Source organism: Thamnophis sirtalis, unplaced genomic scaffold (genome assembly GCF_051295495.1).
Source record: "Thamnophis sirtalis isolate CommonGarterSnake01/CBP01778 unplaced genomic scaffold, rThaSir2_p1.2 scaffold_1, whole genome shotgun sequence".
NCBI lineage: Eukaryota > Metazoa > Chordata > Lepidosauria > Squamata > Natricidae > Thamnophis > Thamnophis sirtalis.
The window spans coordinates 137,677,423-137,699,568 of NW_028261381.1; the positions used below are offsets into that span (position 1 = coordinate 137,677,423).

General features: G+C 37.0%; 1 protein-coding gene across 3 annotated transcripts in view; it reads left to right on the forward strand.

Moving 5' to 3' along the window:
* Positions 1-22,011, forward strand: part of PPP4R4 (protein phosphatase 4 regulatory subunit 4) — a 61,834-nt gene extending 39,823 nt beyond the window's left edge. For 2 of the 3 annotated variants that reach the window (XM_014070432.2, XM_014070433.2), the window contains 13 exons: positions 147-230; positions 1,143-1,325; positions 3,103-3,208; positions 3,840-3,987; positions 5,930-6,074; positions 6,643-6,684; positions 6,770-6,844; positions 7,916-7,991; positions 9,067-9,147; positions 13,165-13,258; positions 14,594-14,661; positions 14,955-15,105; positions 20,861-22,011. In XM_014070432.2, the coding sequence (XP_013925907.1) occupies positions 147-230; positions 1,143-1,325; positions 3,103-3,208; positions 3,840-3,987; positions 5,930-6,074; positions 6,643-6,684; positions 6,770-6,844; positions 7,916-7,991; positions 9,067-9,147; positions 13,165-13,258; positions 14,594-14,661; positions 14,955-15,105; positions 20,861-20,885 (1,278 nt within the window). In that variant the 3' untranslated portion in view covers positions 20,886-22,011. The remainder of the gene's footprint in view (positions 1-146; positions 231-1,142; positions 1,326-3,102; positions 3,209-3,839; positions 3,988-5,929; positions 6,075-6,642; positions 6,685-6,769; positions 6,845-7,915; positions 7,992-9,066; positions 9,148-13,164; positions 13,259-14,593; positions 14,662-14,954; positions 15,106-20,860) is intronic. The other variant, XM_087725859.1, reaches the window with a different exon arrangement.
* The last annotated feature ends 135 nt before the right edge of the window (positions 22,012-22,146 follow it).

Here is a 22,146-nt window from a genome sequence, read left to right on the forward strand (position 1 = left end):
CACTCTGCTTCTTCATATGATATTAATGTTGCCTTCTGCAGGATGTTAGATCAGGATACTTTCTTCTGTCTGCAGTTCTGAACTCAGATCAGCTAGCTAGGTAAATAGGTTTTGGAAATGTAAGTAACATATTGTCTTTTAATTAGGTGATAGATGCATTAATAAATCATCTTCCAGAAATTCTCGAACTTCTGTCTACTGGAGGAGAAAACAGTGGATCAGAGAACAAGGTAAAATAAACGATTATTTAAACAAGAAAGTTCACTATGTATTTATTACAATTATGTATTACCCATTTTTCCAAGGCAACTTTAGATGACTTAACAATCAAGCAGGAGAAATACCAATATAAAATATCAAAACAAATGTTTAGAGACATTAAATTAGAATTAAAATTAACCAAAAATGGTGACGAAACAAGCAAGACATGCTTGGGGTAAAGGTGGGGTCCTATTTAATCTTATTTTATAATCTTAGTCTTATTTAAGCACTGTCATTTTTCTCACCCTGAAAACACCTGGAATTTGTTATTATTCTGTTTTCATTTGTGAGGTTGTGATTAAGTTAATGCAGTACTCTTGAGTACCCTATTTTCAATGTTGTGGGGAAAGCTTTGATAGTCTGTATGTCTCCCAGGACAGGTCTTCTTAATATCTTTGGGGGGGGGGGGTGTTTAAAAAAAATATATAATTTAGAACAATGAATGTGGGAAGGGATGGATGTAAATAAGAATCAGAAGAAGTAATCTCAAGCGCTAGTAGTTTTTTATTGATGTTCCCTTGATAATTATAAATAAATGTATGATGAACTAGAAAAAGCTATACAGCAAAATCTGAATGTACTGGTTCCTGAAGTTTTGAAGCTCTGGCATTCTCCTGCTTATTACAGATAGTAATAGTGCCCGGAAACCCCAGTTTACAGTTTAGGATCAGTAACTCACATGTTAGTTAAATCAGAGTTTAATGTTATACATTTTATGTAAGTTTCAAAGATAATCTGAAAACTGATACAGAATTCAGTGATGTGGTTATTGGAGTGGTTGGGAACTTGTATCATAACCATGTTGTATTTTGGTGATTCTGATTTCATATGGGTGATATCTTTGGCTAACTATACCTAAAAAAATGTCTTTCCCCATTCAGCTTTTAAATTTTCCAGAGTTAATTCCAGCACTAACAAGAGCTGAACAGAGGGCAGCAACCTCTTTAAAATGGAGGACACATGAGAAACTACTACAAAAATATGCCTGCTTGCCTCATATCATCTCAAGTGATCAGATTTATTACCGCTTTTTGCACAGAATGCTGACAATCATTATGACAAATGTGAGTTCTCAATGATCCTTCTCTCTGTATGTCTTTCTAAAGTATATGACATTGGCTTAAAACATTTTCCAAGAGATTAAAACATATACATTGCTACTGAAATTAATCTAAGTTGTGACAAATATATCAGCAACAAACAAACAAAAACTCCTTGGTTTACTTTGTATTTTTAATTAAAAGCTAGTGTTGTTTAAATTGAATACCTGTAGCCTGATTTGCTTTGCTTGTTTCCATCTGTTGCTTCCAAATAAGTCAGGATTGCAAATTCCAAAAGGGAAACTTAATTATGAACAACGATATGAACCTTTATACATTCTGACCATATTTGTATGTAGAATTGGATTTCTTTATTGGGACAAAAAAGTATTTTGGGAGGTTGTCCTGTTTTTTCTGGACTATAGGAACCCCCATTTCCAAGTTTAGAAACTTGGAAAATCATGGGGGAAAAAAGATACTTCAGTTGAAAAAATATTTATGTGGCTTCTGTATCAATTGGCTTCAAGATGCACTGTCACCTTTAAAGACCTTTATAGTTCAGGACCTGGATATCTAGGGGACCACCTTCTTCTAATAAATCTGCCCACCTGGTAAGATTAAGTGGAGTAGGGTTCCTTTATGTTGCCTGTCTCAGGGGCTGTCAGTTGTGGGTTCTGCAGAAGCACACTTGCTTTATTGCTCCCCCTTGTCATTTGGCATTTCCCACAACTTCTTTATAGTCCCTTCCTTTTTAATATTCAGATGGTTTATTAAGGCAGCTGTTCAAGTAGGTCCCTTGGTCTGAAAGATTCGTTTGTCTCTCTAGCAGTGGAAATAATTCTAATCAATTGCATTTTATTCCCATGATTATGTATATGCAATTTTATTGATTATATTTTGTATGATCTGTATTTTAGCTTCATTTTTATCCCAAATTACGGAGGGGAAATATGCATTTACAGTCAATTCTACTTGCCATGGTATATAAACCCAGTTAAATAAATTATAATAAAGCAAGTGAATTTCTGCCCTGAAACTTAATAGATGCTTCTTATTGAGCTTGAATGTGTTTATTTTTAACTACTGAAAAATCCAATTAATTTTACAAAATTAAATATAAAAATGTCAGCTGTTCCATCTAAACTCTAATAATTGCCCAGGGTGGCAAAACAAAGTCAAAAAAACCCTTTCAAATTTGCATCTAAATATGCTTACTTAAAAAGAAGCCACATCAAGACATAAAATATGTACATCTCCTTTTACTGCTTGCTACATATTCCAGATTCACAAACTTTTATACAGTTTGCTTACCTACAAATAATGTCATTTCAGTAACAAATAAAATATACTGACTTTTGTATATGTATAATGTGCTCCCCCATCACTACCCCATAACCTGGTTTAGATGTTCATTAGCAGAATAAAAACATACTTGTTTCCCCCCCTCCTGGGATGATTTTCCTGTAGGAAAAATTAAGTGATCTTAGAATGTGTTTGCTGGTGAAAGATACAAAGTAAGCACCAAAAGATAATATAATCAATAAAAACCAGACTAGCTGTTAAATGATTTGTTAATTAATAGTGTGGCTTCACACCACTTTTGAAAAAATACATACTTCAAATGTTGAAGACGACCAGCCTTAAATTGAATTTATCTCAGCCTAATTTCTGCAACATTTTATTGATGCTTTATTATTTTGTCTTTTTACTTTCAATAATTATTTCCTCATAAATGAACAAATTGTATGCTTTATTACTTATATATATTGTAGAATGAAATATATATTTTTCTCTCTTGAAGAATGTCCTACCTGTCCAAAGAGCAGCTGCTCGAACACTGTGTATATACTTACGATATAATCGTAAGCAAGAACAGAGATATGAGGTCATCCAGAAATTGATTGAACGTAAGTCTTGATGTCCTCTTTATCATGAGGAAATTAATGGAATTTTAGTGAAAACCAAGGCTATTGTGTGTAAGAATGGAAGACTGTTGTGGATGAGAGAGGAAGGCCCCCATTTTTACCACAGAATAGATGTTTTTCACGATAAAGAATTCAGCTGCATTAGCTTCAAATATGTGTATGCAGGTTTACCATGACAACTCATATTCAGGTGCTTCACAATAATATTTAAAAAGTTTATATGATGCAGCACAATTTCCGATACTCCAATAAGAAGGTCACATTGTTTAACAAATGTTAACAAATGTTTAACAGCTTTTCTGTAGGGTAGAGAGCATAGGCAGAAAGCAATTGGAATGGTAATGTGGGGAGCTACTCCAGTAGTAGTACCCTCCCAAGAAATAGCCATCCTGTATGACTTCTAGTGAACTTTTCTGCTTCTTAGCTGTACAATTTAGAGCATTATAAAAATTACCTAAAGCATATTTTATAATTACACTAATGAGCTGGTTAAACACCATTACATTATATTTGAGAATAATAACAAGTACTTTTGGGATAGTTAAGCACTAGATTTCTGTTCATTTCTTGTATCAAAATAATAACCTATCAGTGGTAATTTCCCCCCCTCCAGAACTGGGCCAAGGAAAAAGCTATTGGAACAGATTACGTTTTTTAGATACCTGTGAATTCATCATAGAACTCTTTTCCAAATCATTTTTCTGTGAATACTTCTTTCTTCCTGTGCTTGAACTTACACATGATCCAGTAGCAAATGTGAGGTACTGTACAAGTTATACTAAATTAATAAAACACTTTGATTTATTCAGATTGCTTTGTATTGCCATTTAATTCAGGTTGCCCTTGTATCTGGAATAGGATTCATATATTAAAACTCTGAAGATTTGTGTGTGTGTGTACACACACACACACACAAAATTTCTGAATTTAGTGCCTTTGTCAGCATGAAGAAGAAACTAATCTGGAACGTCTTCTTAAGAAGACGTTTATAGAGAGATGAATGGATTTATTTTTAGTAATGTTCATTGGAAAGCATTGGAAAGCTATCCCGACTTTCCTTCCTTAAATTTTTTAATGTTAAGAAAAGAAGCTATGAGAAAATATGAGAATTGAAAGATAAAGACAATGATATTTAAATTACCCTTAAAATGCTGGGCTTGTGGCAGAGCAATTATACAACTGGAAAATTTCTTAACAGTTTCCATGAAATTCTGTGGAATAAAATAAAAACATTATAATTAACAAAAGTATTGGGACAAGAGCAAAACATGTTTCTGAAAAGTAGCCTTAGGTTTTTGAATACAAATCTTAAATTTCTCCAGTTCACAAGAATGTCTGTGATTTGAAAGAGGAAAAGGCTTCATTTAGAGACACATATAGTTAGTAGCCTAGGAAGTCTGCTATGGAAACAGAATGCTGAACTAAATATGCAAATGATACCATTTTGTTATACTAAAATAAAACAGATTTAGAATAATTCATTATGAAAGTCAAAGAGGAAACTGAAGGATCTAGAAACTGATCAATAATCCAGTAGTCAAGAAGTTAGTCCCAGCAGGATTTGTAGGGTGCTGAGAGCACAAAACATGAAGAAGTCAAAGCAGTGTTAAATGCCATGGTTAGTGAATTCATGACTGGCAGTAAAGAAGCAAAGATGGTAGATAGAATTGTTTTCTTGAGCTCAAGAAGAGGTAATAATAAAGTGTGTTCTGGAGAATTACAGGAAAAGTGGTGATGGAGACAAATTTGGAGTAAGAATATTTCTGTGATAACAAAAATCAAAGTTGTTCAAGCAGTGTTTTTGTAATGCTAGTATTTGATTATGAAAGCTGGACATTGTTGAAGAGCAAATTAAAGAAATATGAACAGATATGAATTACAGATTTGGAGAGTATCATGAGCAGCAGGAAAAGTTAATCAATCCTTAGTCAAATAAAATAGGTTGTTCCACTGAGGCACTTGTCTGCAAGCAGAAACTCAAATATTTGGAGCATGTGTTGAAAATTATTCATAACAGAAAAAAGATTATTCTATTTCGCAATTAAAATCGTACTTGAAGTAAGAGTATATTTGTCCTCTATAATAGGAAAAATGTCTTGATCCTAAAGGAATCTGTCCATCCCTAGTTCATCTTGTTCATCCAGCTGGGTGACTTTGAAGCAATCATACTCTTAGCTCAACTCATGTCACAGAGTTGTTTTGAGGAAAATCGGAGCAGATATGTCCCCCCCCCCTTTATAACAATAATAAAGGTGGAATAAAAAACTAAAAAAAGTATTTTTAAAACAATCTCTAAAATGTTTAGAAATATAAATATTGTACAATAAAAGGTAGAAAAAAGAAAATATGATTTTCATAACCTTGCCTAAAGGCCCATAAAGGAAACAGATAACAGTATGAAGAATTTCTTTACATAACAGAATCAGGACAGTCTTCTTCACAGTTCCATAGATAATAGCAAGCCAACATGAACAAATGATCTCTTTCAGATAATAAGGATAATTCCTAGTTATCAATCCTGTCTATTTTAGCAACTATCATTTTTTACTGTGGTTTTATCTCTTCTTTTAAGGCTTTAGAGCATACTCTTTATTTACTTCAATATTATTTATCACTTCACAGTTTGCATGTTTCTGTTGTTTTTTTTAAGCTAGTACATATATTAATTTTTTTAAAAAATACAAACATTATTTCCTTATATAGAATGAAGCTTTGTTATTTATTACCAAAAGTGAAGTCAACCCTCAAGGTTCCCACAGACAAACATTTACTGCAGCAGCTAGAAATGAGCGTAAGAAAACTTCTTTGTGAGGAAAAAGATAAAGACGTCTTGAACATTGTTAAAAAAGTATGTGAGGTTCTTTTGTTCATTCAGTATTTTTCTTATATTTTTATAATAATTCTTAAGATAACAGGCTTCATTGTACAAAACCATAGTTTGCTTAATGCAACAATTAAACCCAAGTAACAGCTTGGTTTAGTGTGATATTGTGGACGCAATGTATGAGTTGCAAAGTTTTTGAATTCTGTTTATGCTGAGATAAATCAAATAAATCAAACAAAACCAATAAACCAAACCAAATATAATGATCCTACTTATAAATGTTTAGAAACGAATAGATATAATTAACTTGTGCTGTAGCTGAGATGACGGTAAAGAGGTTTTTTTTGGATCATATATAGTTCAAACTTGTGCATCTATAATTAGAAGACTCATATTATGATCAGTAAACCTCTGCTGAAAGAATGTTACAGGCTTCTAATAGGTAGGCATCCCAGTTCCCAAACTAGCCTAGGATCTTATCCTCTGTATGAGCCCATGTCCTTTCTAAAATTGCTATTAGGAAATCCAAACCATTTGAGATTCTTTTAAAACAGTTATGGCAGACCTATAATAATATTATTTTTTTTAATAGATGGTATTAGAACTTGACAGAATGGATACCTCTTTAGATGTTGTAAGTATAAACTAAAATTATAGCAGTAATAATATGCTGAAACCTCCAGCGTGATTGCTGATCCTCTGGTTTCACATTTGAACAGTTTCAGAAGAGGTTTTATGAAAATGACCTATTGGATCAGCAGAAAGAAAGAGAGGAACAACTTCTTTTGGAAATGGTATGTTTATTGCATGAGAAAGGTGTTACTTGACTATCATACAAATTACCAGTAAAATGTAACTAAGGTTTACATTTTTTTCATGAACTTGCATTAAAAATACTCTAAAATTTCTTACACATTTACCTGATTTTTGAGGTAAAATGTATCCATGTAGACATGGGGAAATGTTGGTCCAAAAAATTGGAATCTTGGATGTAGCTTGCCTTTAACAGATAGATTTCAGATTGCTGTGAGGAGAAAATGCATTAGGAAGTACATCACCAAATGTTTGATACTAATAATAACTGGTACGAGACGTTACATCATCTCAGTAATCCTAAAATGTAGTCAACATTATTCTCAAGTTATGAATAGAATCATAGTGGCTTGCCTAAGAGCAGCATCAATTCATGGTCATAGAACATTTCACTGTCTACTGTGGAGCCCAAAATATATCTCATCCTATGATTTTTGCTTCAGCATTCAGATGATTCAGATGCCGGTTTCTGCCTTCATATATTTTTTCACTTCATCCTTTGGTGAAATTAGTTTATTTTGCTATATAGGAGGTCTTGCTTTTTTCATAATAGGCATGATATAATAACCAGGAAATTGCAAAGTATAATTACATTCCCTTCTATGTTGATTCTATTTTAACAACTCTAGATATTATGCCATGTATCAAATTGAGATCTTTTAGGTCCAAATTAAGGTTACTTTGGAAAAATTATTGGTCTCCACAAGTAGAACATCTACTCAGAGAAACAATTGGTTCTTCCCAATCTGGGTACTCTCCTAGAATTTTATAGCTATGTCTTCTTTTTCAAGGAGAAAGCAACTAAACAGTGTGATAGCATCAGAGGAGAGCTTATTTATATATTTATGGCTTTATTATTAGGAGAGGTTGGCAGCTTCTGCACCAAAATATACTTTGAACAAACAATTCTTTTATCATTGATAACATAAAGCATTTCATGCTGTTTCTTGAACATAGGCAGATCATTAAAACATTCTAGCATAAAAGCTGCAGGCTATTAATCCAAATTTCATTTTTACATTAACACTTTTATTACACTGTTTCCCTACTAGGAACAATTAGAAAAAGAGAAACAGCAAAATGAGAGCAGGTCTACAAATATGAGTGATAAAATTTATGAAAAGAAGCGTAAGTGGTTGTGATTTTTGTTGGTTTGTTTCCTTTCTCCAAAGGCTTGTTTATTTATTTATTTTTATAGGTAACAAAAAGTGGTCAGCTGGAAGTGGTAGATATTGTATTAATTAAAACCATCAAGGAATAGTTGCTGCTAACGTACTATGAGAGCATGTCATAGGAATGTGTGCTTTTATAGATTGACCCTTAGCATATTTGAAGTAGGAAGTGCAAACTTAAAATATGGAAAAGACCCAATTCTTATTTTCTAGGAAAAGTTTCAGTACAAAATCATTAGAGGCCAAAATACTGACTATTAAGGGCTGTTATTTGAAATGGATTGTCACAATTAGCAAATCTATTATGGAAAAGCCTTATATTTTATAAATTTTATAGCTTTTTAAATAGAATTATTACTGCTTTTTAAATAATAGAAGAGGAAGGAAAGAAACAAAACATCGAAATACATAATAAAAATAATGGTGCTTTAAAATGAGTGAAAAGTTACAACAGAAAAGAAATAAAATATAACATTACATTATTTATATTAAGTATACTTTACTTTTGCACACTGGCACCTTGAAGCCATCGTTACTGATGGGAGAAAGTTGAAAAAAATCACTCCTGAGAAATAAAAGAAAGAAATATAAGGCTAATTCCTTCTGTTTTGCATTATGATTGTCATAAAGCCAGCATTAAAAATACTTGTTTCCAGTTTTGCTCTACCAGCAAGCTGACCATGCCACTCTTAAGTGTAGAAACAAACAATATTGAGCTTATTTCATGCATCAGTTTTATGGATTAACTCTTCAGTCGAAATACTTGATTGCTGATTGTTCTAATAAAGAACTTTACTTAAGCACTAAACATTGTATTAAATGATGGCCTATTTTTCTGAAGTATCTAAAAAAAGCATGTTACATTTTGGTAGTTTCAAAATATGCACTTGATGATACAAGTGATAATTAATGCTTGTAATATTTGGTGAATTGTGTTTAATTTAAAATAGTGGGAATGTTAATTTTGTTCTTGCAGTTAATCTCTATACAGTTAATCTCTATACAAAAGCACATAATAACTTTTGTTTTAGGTAGAGACAGTAAAGGAGCATCAACTTTGGCCAAAACTATCCCAATGTCTGTTTCTGGAAACCCTTCAGGCGCTTCAGCAAGTAAGAAACAAACCTCTTTGGTGCAATTTTTAAAAATCCAATCTATATTGCAAATAACATAAGGAAATAAGTAGAAAGGCATCACATCTGATTGTTTCAGGTGATCTGTGGAAGGCATTAAAGATATGCTTGCACTGGAAATACTCTTAAAAATTCAGGAAAATATTCAGAAATGTATCTGTTTTGAAAGTAGCCCACATTGAACTATATAGCACAGTCAAACATCAGGAGACGACCACACAAAATGTTGTATGAAATGTTGTATTATGTCATAAAATGCATAGTGCTGATTTTTTTGTCATAAAATGTTTTATAAAATTTGCCAAACTTCAATTTCATGTGAATCATGGATCCTGAATTTTGGACACATTTTGTAAATTAGCGCATTTGAGCCTTAATGTCCCCAGCTAGAAAGATAATATTGAGTTTTTAGCAATCATTGAGGAATTGAATATTTAAAAATCCTCAAAATAGTTATCTATAAGAGTGTGCTTTTATCTACCTTTTATATGGAAGTTGTTGCATGAGAAATTTAAAAATGAGGTGAATGGAGTAAGAATATATTGCATAAAAGGCAGGTTATAGTAAAAGAAGAAGAGATATGACCAAAAATTACTGGGCGATGAATAAATGTGGGCTGATAACAAAAGTGAATGACTAGTATGAAAAACACAATTGAGATGTTTTGGTAAGAGAACAAATGGGGATGAATTGTAAACAAATCTGTGGGGGAAACAATGAATGAGCCGAGACAAAGGAGATGACTAAGAATATTTTGTTCAGCAAGAGCTAATGAGGTTTAGGTTTAGGTTTATTGGGATTTATATGCCGCCCTTTTCCCTGAGGGGACTCAGGGCGGCTTACAACCACAGGGGAGGGGAAGTGCAAGGTCAAAACAAACACGTTGTGAACAAAAGAAAAATAATAAAACACAACTTTCATTCAGCAATCAAACACTCGGGCGGGTAATTGGAAACCTATCCCCAGGCCTGCTGGGAGAGCCAGATCTTGAGGGCTGCGCGGAAGGTCTGGATCGTGGTGAGGGTGCGGATCTCCATGGGGAGCTCGTTCCATAGGGTCGGGGCAGCAACAGAAAAGGCTCTCCTCCGTGTGGTCGCCAGTCGACATTGACTGGCAGATGGAATACGGAGGAGGCCCAGTCTGTGCGATCTAATTGGTCGATTCAGGGAGGTAATCGGCAGAAGGCGGTCTCTCAAGTACCCAGATCCACTACCATGGAGTGCTTTAAAGATGGTCATCATTATCCTGAAGCGCACCCGGAGACCAACAGGCAGCCAGTGCAGCTCGCGGAGGACAGGTGTAACGTGGGCGAACCGAGGTGCGCCCACTATCACTCGCGCGGCTGCATTTTGGACTAGCTGTAGTCGCCGGATGCACTTCAGGGGCAACCCCATGTAGAGCCCATTGCAGTATTCCAGTCTAGAGATCACAAGGGCTCGAGTGACTGTTGTGAGGGCCCCCCGATCTAGGTAGGGCCGCAACTGGCGGACCAGGCGAACCTGGGCGAATGCCCCCCTGGTCACAGCTGACAGCTGGTGATCAAAAGTCAGCTGTGGATCCAGGAGGACTCCTAAGTTGCGGACCCTATCTGAGGGGTGTAAAATTTGACCCCCCAGCCTAAGCGTTGGTGTATTAGCCAAATTATTGGGGGGAAAACACAACAGCCACTCGGTCTTATCCGGGTTGAGCACCAGTTTGTTAGCACTCATCCAGTCCTTAACGGCCTCCAGACCCCGGTTCATCACGTCCACCGCTTCATTGAGTTGGCACGGGGCGGACAGATACAATTGTGTATCGTCCGCATATTGATGGTATTTTATCCCGTGCCTCCGAATGATCTCGCCCAGCGGTTTCATGTATATGTTAAATAGTAGGGGGGATAGGACCGAACCCTGAGGTACTCCGCATGTTAGGGGCCTCAGGGACGATCTCTGCCCCCCCACTAACACCGACTGCGACCTGTCCGAGAGGTAGGAGGAGAACCACCGCAAAACAGTGCCTCCCACTCCCACCTCCCGCAGTCGTCGCAGAAGGATACCATGGTCGATGGTATCGAAAGCCGCTGAGAGGTCAAGGAGGACCAGGATGGACGCATAGCCTCCATCTCTGGCCCTCCAGAGATCATCGGTCAATGCGACCAAAGCGGTTTCTGTGCTGTAACCAGGTCTGAAGCCGGACTGGAAGGGGTCAAGATAGCTAGCTTCCTCCAAGGCCCGTCGAAGCTGAAAGGCCACCACCTTCTCAACAACCTTCCCGATAAAGGGGAGGTTGGAGACAGGACGAAAGTTGTTTAAGATGGCTGGATCTAACGATGGTTTCTTTAGGAGGGGTCTCACCACCGCCGTTTTGAGTACGGCGGGGAAGTGCCCCTCCCGAAGGGAGGCGGTGACAACCGCCTGGATCCAGCCATGTGTCACCTCCCTGCTGTTAGCCACCAGCCAGGAGGGACACGGGTCCAGGATACAAGTGGAGGCACTTACAGCTCGGATGGCCTTGTCCACATCCCCAGAGGCAACTTCCTGGAACTCAACCCAGAACTGATGTGGCAAATGATCCTCCTGTGTCTCAGCTGGATCTACTGCGGTGGAGTCCAAGTCCGATCGAAACCGAGCTACTTTGTCCGCCAAGAATTGAGCATAATCCTCAGCCCTACCCTGCAAGGGGTCTCCCGCATCCCTCCTATTAAGGAGGGCGCGGGTTATCCTGAACAGGGCAGCTGGGCGTGACTCGGCGGACGCAACCAAGGAAGAAATATATGATCTTTTTGCAGTTCTCAATGCTCGGACATAGTCCTTGGTGCAGGTAGTTAAGAGTGCTCGGTTTGCCTCGGACCTATCGGACCTCCACTGGTGCTCTAGGCATCTCCTCCGGCGTTTCTTCTCCCGGAGTTCCTCGGTAAACCAGGGAACTCTCCGGGATCCACTGACCCGGAGGGGCCGTAGTGGCGCAATCCGGTCGAGAGACTCCGACGCCGCCGAGTACCAGGCGGCAGCCAGAGTCTCCGCCGAACTGTGGGCGAGGGTATCAGGAATAACCCCAAGCTCCGTCTGGAACCTCAAAGGGTCCATAAGTCGCCTGGGGCGGAACCACCTGGTCGGTTCCTCCTCCCTACGGTGGGGGTTTGGCCTCCGGAAGTCAAGCCTCAGTAGGCAATGGTCTGACCACGACAGGGGTATGATCTCATTACCCCTCAGACCAAGATCACACGATCCTCAAAAAGAAAGAATTGAAAGAATTGAAAGAATTGAAAGAATTGAAAAGTTTAAAGAACAAAAGGCAGCATAAGAAAATGGTGGAAGTAAGGATGATTTGCAAAGATAGGAAATTAATGAAAGGTATGGATATTAGTGTGAACTAGATAATAGGTTTTTCTTGCCTCATACTTTCATTTTTCCCCTTCTGATTTGAACTCTTTTTCTGCACTCTATATATTACTGTTTGCCTCTAAAAAGAGTGATGTGTGCGTGTGTGTGTGTGTGTGTTCGCATGTGGGTAATTTTACTATTTAGAAATCTACTGATTTCAAACCATTTTTTTTGGGGGGGGGGTGATTCCCCAGGTAGTTCTGATCTCAGTTCAATGCTATTTTAATTCTTTGTGTTGTTCTTAAGTTTATTTACCATGAAAGGGGGAATTGTGTAATGGAAATGTATATACTGTATTTTCCACCTTTTTCCAGAAACTCAAGATGATAAAGATAGCACAGTGTAATAATGTAAATAACGGGACTTCAAATTCTGATAATCATTTCCTGAATAGTTAACTTGTATTCAGTGAAATTAAATCACATGTTTTGACAGAATTCCATAAAATTAATAACTCAACCTTTATGTTCAGTGAGGAAAATGTTTTTTGGCACATAACCATGGTTTTTTTTAAAAAAAACAACCTATTCATGTCTATTAGCATTACTTATTTGCAGATTATGGATTGCACTTGCAGTTATATATTTGCTAAGAAAGAGCTATATTAATTATATGTATATGTATATTTTAGGCAAAGAAGTAAAAAAGTCTAAATTGGTTCGAAGCCAATCTTTCAGTAGTCAAGCACTGCAGTCAAAATATGGCAACATTGACAAATGCCCCAGGTATATAATATTTTGTTTTATTTAATGTTAGGTTCATGACTGTAGTGTATAATCACTGTAGCTGCTCATTATGGAAACCTAACATTTTATTTGCCAGTTCAAATGTGCGGTTCTTTTGGCAAAGGAAGGACTGAAAAGAAAATTTATTCTTTGAGTGATGTGCCATACTTTAATAATTATGTGGATAAAAAAACAGAATGGGCTAATTGCATTTATATTTTTTAAAAGCTAGCAAACATGTATCTGAAGGCAGAAAAGCTGGCACGTGGAGGGGAGGGGAATTCCTGTGAAAGGCCTGAAAAGGAAGTTCAGATCTTGATGTTTCAGTTTTCCTTACTCCAGCCCAGAGCAGCAGTTCCTTCCTGCACACAGATGGAAGGAGAATCACCTTGCTGGGCCAGAGAAAGATGTATGGATCCTGAAGAACTAAGCTTCCTTTCTCCAGCCCAGCTCAGTGGTTGCCTTTCATGCAGGAAGGGGAGAGGAACTCCTGCGATAAGTGATCACTATTTCTAACTTTCTCTACTGGCCTTCCCAGAAAAAATCAATGGGGAAACTGGTAGGAAAGGTTGTAAGCTATTGCTGCCCCCATTCATTCATTTGCTGGGTTGCAGAATACTGCAGAAATAAAGCTTGGATTGAAGGAGGGGAACTCCTGCACTGAGCTGGAGAAACATAGGCCAGGCACAGCGGGGAGCTCCCTGCCCACTTTTGGCAGGCAGCTATTTCATTCCGTCCGCTCAACAATCCATGCAGTCATTTATTATTATAACTGGGAGAGCCAGGATTGTAATTGTTAAGCAAAAAGGTTATGACCATGACTTATAACCAAAATTCCAAGTGTAATTGTGATGATAAGTGACTATTACTGTATAATTAGATTGTGACTGAGCTGAAAGAGTGCACACAAGGAAAGTCTTCTGTAAGTTAAGGCACACTTTAACAAGTTGCCTATTATTTAAAGCATTCTAAATTTTAGGGGCCAGGATGCTTGAAACATGTGTTTTTCCACACAGCTCAATGGTCTTACTGTGTTAATCATGTAAGGCATTGCAATATCTACCATTGTCAGTAAATGCCTGAATAATTCTCAGGCAATGCTGGGACTTATTGGTGGAGGGTTGCACATTTTCTTTCTCACCAGTTGCTTATATTTCTGATTTATATTGTGAACTTGAGGTTTGTTCCCTCTTTAACTTTATTCCTTATCATTTTACCATGTTGTTTAACGTTCTGAATTGTCTTAAAATCTCTGAAATGAAAAATTATTCTAAAAAAGCTATAATAACAACAAATAAACATAACATTCCCATTATACATTTTTTATTCCTTCAGCAAAAGTTCTTCTTTAGGCTATACTTCTGTGTCAGGAGTAGCAAAGAATTCTATGTTCTCATTTACTGGTAAGAAATCTGTGTTACTTTTCATTCATTCGTTTGTTTGTTTGTTTATTTATATTTCATACTTCTTAACTGCTCATCTCCCTCAAATAAAATAATATTTTATTAGAATTCTTTTAGTAGCTTCATTTCATTTTTAGAGTCTAATGCTCTTAGTTTTGCCCCAAATGCAAGAAATTATATAAGCCAGCAGGCCTGTTGATAATCAGTTCACACAACTAACAAAATTTGTAGCTCTGAAACAAATTAGTTTAATTATAACCTGACTTTCTGAAATTTTATATATTTTCTTTCAGATGATTCCTTCCGAACTCGTCCCACCAATGTCAGTGGCACTGCTGCTTTTAACTCTACTTCCACCTTACCATCTTCTTCTCGTAACACAAATAACACAGTTGATCAAAAAAGCAATGGGAATAAAGAGAGCCATTCACGGAAGGTTAGCTTGTAAGTGATCAATAAATTAGTGCAGAATTAAAGATTACAATAAATAACTGATTTTTTTGTGTTCACACATTTAAGTTGTTTCTCCTACTTAGGATAAAAATGAATGCTGTTTATGTCATCGGTTCCTTAGCTATGTTGACATAACTATTTATGATTGTTTTAACCACTATTTTAGCAAAAACAGGGAAGTTGTGGTTACAGATTTATTCTAATTTATCAATAAGACTAGACTGCCCATGAGTTAAGTTATTGTTATTGTCTTCTGATATAATATTTGAGAGGCTATGCATATCTTGATAAGTTATTTCATCTCAAAAACAATATTCCTGGCCCAAATATACTGTATAAAGAACTAGAATTCTTATGGTAGTTCTGGTTAGTATGATGACTAATATAATCATTGTTATCACAAACAGCTGCAGTCGAGCTATCACTGTATGTTGTTAGATGTGGGTAAGAGAAGTGTGGAATTAGTATTCATTATTTCTCTGTGAATCACACATGACTTTGTACTTGTACTGATCATCATTCTGGAATAATCATAAACTGAGCCATGGATTCAAATGATGGTCTACAGAGGTACAAATTCATATGTATTAATGTACTGATAAATAAAAGAAACATTATTTACTATAGGCACTGTTATTTTGCAATTTGATTCATCAGCACCATGTATTTTTTGATATTATAGGTAATCCTCAATTTACAACTGGTATCTAACAACTGTTTGAAATTGCAGTTGCCTCAGAAAAAGTACTTTATGGCCCATAAAACGCTTCTGACCATCATAAGAAAGGTGGCTTAGTGGTTAGAATGCTGTATTGTAGTCTAATTCTGTTGACTGCCAGGGTTTAATCATCACTGGCTGAAGGTTGACTCAATCTTCTATCCTTTTGAGGATCCAGATTGTTGGGGGCAATATGCTGATGCTGTAAACCGCATAGAGAGGGCTATAAAGCACTCTGAAAGGGTATATAAGTCTAAGTGCTATTGCTATAAAACCTTGTGCTGCTTCCCCTGTGATCTCATGACTGCATTTGTGACATTTGGCAACCTGTTTACATTTAATGACTAATTTCCAAATGTCTCGTGATCCCATTTGCACTCACCTCTGCTAACTTTCTCAAAAAGTCAGTGAGGAAGCCAGCAGAGAAGTTTGCAAGCTGCTCCCACCTGCCAGAGATCTCCCTCTTGTCTCTGGGGGCTGGCCGAAATTGCTGCCTGCTGAGTGGACCTCAGCTCCTCTGTTGGGCTGCAGAAATAGGGCTTTGATCGCAAACATCTGAGCCCTGTTTCTGAAGTCTAGTGGAGGTGCAGCTGTTTGCACATGGAAGAGCACTGTGAATACAGGTAGTCCTTGGCTTGTGACTACAATTGAGCTGAACATTTCTGTTGTTAAGTGAGACATTTGTTAAGTGAGTGTTGCCCCATTTTACGACTTTTCTTGCCACAGTTGTTCAGTGCATCACTGCAGTTGATAAGTTAGTAACCTGGTTGTTAAAGTGAATCTGGTTTCCTGATTGACTTTGCTTGTCAGAAGGTCGCAAAAGGTGAGCACACAACCTTGGGACACAGCCAAGGTCATAAATATGAAGCAGTTGCCAAGCATCTGGCTTTTGATCACATGATTGGTGGGATGCTGCAAAGGTCATAACTGTGAAAAATGGTCATCGGTCATATATTTCAGTGCCATTGTAACTTTGAATGGTCACTAATCGACTGTTGTAAGTTGAGGACTGCCTGTACCATTGTTTTGAAAACTAGAAAGATGTATGATTGCATCCCAGCTTATATTTCAGTGGTGTTCAGCTGAAAGCTATGGGAATTCCCAGATACCTGAATCAATTTTCAGTTTACAATAGGCCTGTAACTTTCATTGGTAGTGCATTGCTATTCATGGGAATTCATCTAGAAAGTGGTTTTACCCACAGGAGACCTGTATTAGTGAGTTTTCAAAACAGAGCATATTCATTTTCATTGCTAGCAAATAGACTATGTTCAATGAGTCATACTCAAATAGACAGCAAACATGAATCACAAACATGGAGAATTACAAAAAAAAAGTATGTTCTGCTACTGTGGTGCTGCCTTTGGTTTTATTATCTTTTGTATGTCTGCTCATTGTGAAGAGCTTTAGACATTTTCTTTCAACATAATAACTTATATTCTTACACTCCTTCACAAAGTATTTAAATATACAGCTAGTCAAGTGTTGGTATTCTTAAAATGAGTAATTTTAACATGGATTGGGATAAGTAATACTTTACCACATGGGCATATACTGCTAAAATATCTACTAATGTTCTAAATAACTCCTTTAATTAAACATTAATATTCAGAAATAAATATCTTTAACAAGAACATAGGACACTTAATCACATTATTAATCATTAAACTAAGGTATGCAAATTACAATGACAGGCAGGTATGATTGCTTTGGCAATATTATTTATGTTTAAGATAGTTGTCTTTCAATATAATATTTTTTACTGTTAAGCAATGGTAGGAGAAAAGAGAGCCAATTTGGTCTAGGAGTTAAGGAACCAGGCTAGAAATCAGGTTATGGATTCTAGTCACATGTTGTGCATGAAAGTCAGCTGGATGATTTGAAAGCTGCCACTCCAGCAGGAGGAAGGGCATGCGTGGCTGTGGCAACTGCTGGCCCCCACTGGTCCATCCCTCTATTTTCTCCTTTTCACACTGCCACCCTGTTTCCTCTACCAGCTCTGTCCAGATACTTATTCTCTGGTTGGACCCAGCAATTTCCCTTTGGCAGATGAGGCATCGCCAGCTTACCACACTTGCTAATCATCTCCCTGGGCACATCCCTCACCTAGTGCCAGGATCCTGGGCTAGTACTGGGAGGAGGAAGATGGCAAAGTCAGCTGTTGGCATTGGTGGTGGCAGGGGTAGATGACAAGAGTGTCGAGTGCCCAAAAGGGCAAAAAAGGGAAGAGATGGGAAGAGCTGAACCAGAGAGAGTTTGCCAGTGATTGTTTTTTAAGCTCCTGTAACTCTGCTGAGTAATTTTCTAGTTGATTATAGGCTCCATTGAGTCACAATCCACAAGGATTTTCAGTGTTCCCTTTGCAGGCAGTGGAAAATAAATCAAAATTGTCCTTCAAGGACAGATATCATATTAGAAACAGATTCCAATGTGAAATCCTTGTGGAGTCCTTGTGGCTCTCTGAGCTTGTTTGTTTATTTGTTAAACATTATTAAATTTATTTGTCGCCCATCTCATATTCAACAACTCTTGGCGGCTTACAACATTTGCCTGTAGATATTTCATTGCTCAACTAGGTAACATCATTGATGCAAGTTAATGTGAGATTTGTTCCCTATTTAGTAGCTTGCTCTAATAAAACTAAATATAAAAAGGCTAGGGAATTCCTGGAAGCTTGGTGTTCAGACAAATCAACCACCAATAAATATATAGAAATAATCCATATTTACACACTACTCAAAAGAGAAAACCAACAACTTCATCAATCAACCCAGATATATATCGACAGGCTCAGCGTCTTAGTCACTGAGCTACCATGTCCCTATATATATATATCATATGCCGACCACATGACCATAGAGACATCTTCGGACAGCTCTGACTCTTCAGCTTTTAAATAGAGATGAGCACCATCCCCTAGAGTTGGGATTGACTAGCACATATGTGTGAGAGGAACATTCACCTGTGTGTGTGTGTGGTGGTGGGGGGTTATATACATATACACACACCGTGTTTTCCTGAAAACAAGACAAGGTCTTATTTTCTTTTGACCTCTGAAATAAGTGCTTGGCCTTATTTTCAGGGAGGTCTTATTATTTTGGAGGTACAGGTGACGGTGTGTGTGGTTACCTCATGGCTGCTGCTGTGTTGCACTATTTTGGGGGAGGGCTTCTTTTTGGGGGAGAGCTTCTTTTAGCACATGTGCTCAAAAGTCCAATTGGGCTTATTAACCGGGGACGTCTTATTTTCAGGGAAATAGGGTATATATATTCATTCTCTTCTATTGGAAGCAGATTCCTTTGTTGTTCACATTTATTTGTATATTTAACAAATGTATAAGGCTTTCCATCTGTCAAAGGAACTCAGGGGAGTGTACAAAAATAAAATTATCATCCAAGATTTACAAATCCATTAAATACAGAGTAAGTACAGGGCCCTGAATATATCATTTTTAATATATAAAACTCAACTCATGCCAGAAGTCCATTGATCTTCTAGTCCCAGTCATTGTCAAAAAGCTGATCTTCACAGCCTTCTGCAAGACCACTAAGCTTAGTGCCATTCGTATGCACGGAATGCAGGCTGTTCCACAAGACAGGCAGCATGACAGAGAAGGCATGTTCCTAGGGCCCATCGAAAGACATTGCTTCAGTGGGATATAATACCTACCTACACAGTTGGATTTGGTGGGATGACAGAAACCAAAAGAGAGAAGCAGTTGTGCAAGTAACTTGATTCCATGCTGTATAGAATTTTAAAGGTAACAATTAGCACCTTGAATTGTAGGTGGAAGTCACTGTAATTCATGTGGCAGCAATATTGCATAAGGATTCTATAATAAAATATTGCATATGGTGTTGCTTTCTGGACCATCTGAAACTTCTGAATGCTTTTTAAGGACAGCTCCTGTACAGCATGCTGTGGTAGTTCAATCAGTAAGTAACTAAGGTATGATTGACCATGAAATGTCTTCTGATCCAGAAATGAGTACAAGCTATAATTGTATGAAGATCTCTTCGCCATGGCTGTCATCTGGTTTTTAGGCAAGTACCACAAGTCTAAGAGATTCCTCAGATTACAGACCAACTTTGCATAGGTGAATGATGCCCTATCCAAATTTAACAATGGAAATTCAGCGGGGAGAAGGCAAGTGCCAAATCCACAGCGAGTCAGTCTTTTAAGCTTGAAGGTGATTCTTCCCTACCAAACGCACATCCAAACGCACAGTATCCAAGCACTGAGGATGCACCTCAGTAGCATCTCATGGAAGGCCCAGGACAGTTGTAAAACCACCTATTATCAGTGTACTGATACCCACATGCTTACGGATGACTTCACCTAGTTTTCACTATTAAAACAAATGAGTCTGATTTAGTCCATATTCTATAAGAAAAATCTTTTAATATGTACTTATGTATGTTTTCCAAACCAACAGTTTAAGATAACGTCTATTCTGAGGTCTATATGCTGATTTTTTTGATTGCATGCTGATGGATGGACAATTTCCACATAAAGAAAATCCACAGGATGTGGGGGGGATGGGTGGAAAGGAAGCCAATGAAGTTGGATGGCACAATGGATAGCAATAGCAGTAGACTTATATACCGCTTCATAGGCCTTTCAGGCCTCTCTAAGCGGTTTACAGAGAGTCAGCATATTGCCCCCAACAATCTGGGTCCTCATTTTACCCACCTCGGAAGGATGGAAGGCTGAGTCAACCCTGAGCCGGTGAGATTTGAACTGCTGACCTGCTGATCTAGCAGTAGCCTGCAGTGCTGCATTTAACCACTGCGCCACCTTGGCTCTTGGATAGGAAAATGAGTGCGCCTTGAATCAAAACTGTTCTTTTTAAAAAGCATCTTATTGTATTTAGAAGAAATAATATTGATTCGTTTTTACTTAGAATACATGTGTTTTAGATCACAACAGTTTTGGAGCTGTAAATGATGACTGCAAGAAGTTAGCAGTTCTGAACACTGTTAATTTAATCTGCTCTGTGTGATAAGAGTGTTTTTGTTTCCCCTCAAGGAAAAACAGAAAATCAAACTCCTAGAGCTGGTGAAAAAAAGCATGCACACCAAAGACCACCGGAGGCAATGTGGCTGAAGTCAGGATTGAACAAAGCTAGAGTACAACCTTGAATTTAAGGACCAGGAAGGAGGGATTGATTTGATACCATAATGTTAACATCTTCTGTCAGTTAAATAAATTCCTATGTTGTAAAATATCTTCATAGAAATAATGTAATATGTGCAGAATGCCAATGTTGTAAGTGAAGTGCTTAATTCAACGTTACTTTAGCAATGTGCTTTAAATCTGCTGCAGCTAAAGAGACAGGGTTTCCCTACTTCCCCCCCTCTCAATTATGCCTTCTACTAGTTCAGGTTATTCAGTTTGGAATGAAAGTGCCCTCTACTTTAAAATATAGCTATTTACAAGCTTATGGACTCCTAATTTGCCTTTGCTATGGAAATAGGGCCATATGTGTGAAATTGCTCTGCGTATAAGAATTAACAGAACAAGTGACACTTTCTCTTACAAAAAAGCTTTTAAGAAGCTTCAGTGTGGAATCTGGAAGCATGAACAGAGAAATGTGGAGAAGTGTAGTCCTTTAAAATAAACTTCTGCTATAATTTTAGATAATATTGCTTATCTGGTGTATAAAATGTCAAGAGGATTTCTTTTCACTTTTTAATAAGAAACAGATACCTCCAAATAGCATATGAATGATTTCTTAAATTTCACATTGCAATTTTATTGTACAAATACTTTGTTTTAATTTACCAGTATATCCTATTGTAGTTTCTCTTTATCCAACATTTTAGAGATGATTAATCTAGTTTTTAATTAGTAGTTAATTCAAGCCATCATGCTTTTAGCTATATCAACATCATTCTGTTTGTATTCATGCTAACATTCCTATCAAAATTTGCCTGCAAAATGCAGTTCTATTTAAAACATTCAATTTATGCCAATACTTGAGAGAGACTGTATGAAGCTATTGTCAGCTTCTCTACTTCACAAATGCAATCAGCAAAACTATATTGATATCAGACTATCTGTTTTTTTAAATATGTTGGTGTATGATAAAGATAATCTAATTTGTGAATGAATAAATGTGTGGTTACTTTTTACAATGTGAAATAATGAATGCTTTATGCACAATAAAACTTAGGCCATTAAAATACTGGAATGTTTTGGGTGGGAAAGATTTAATTTGCAGCTTTTAATTTATTTATTTTTAAATTAAAAAACGGAGACATAAATATTCCGTATCCACTACACTAGTGATTAATATGTAAGTCTAATATACG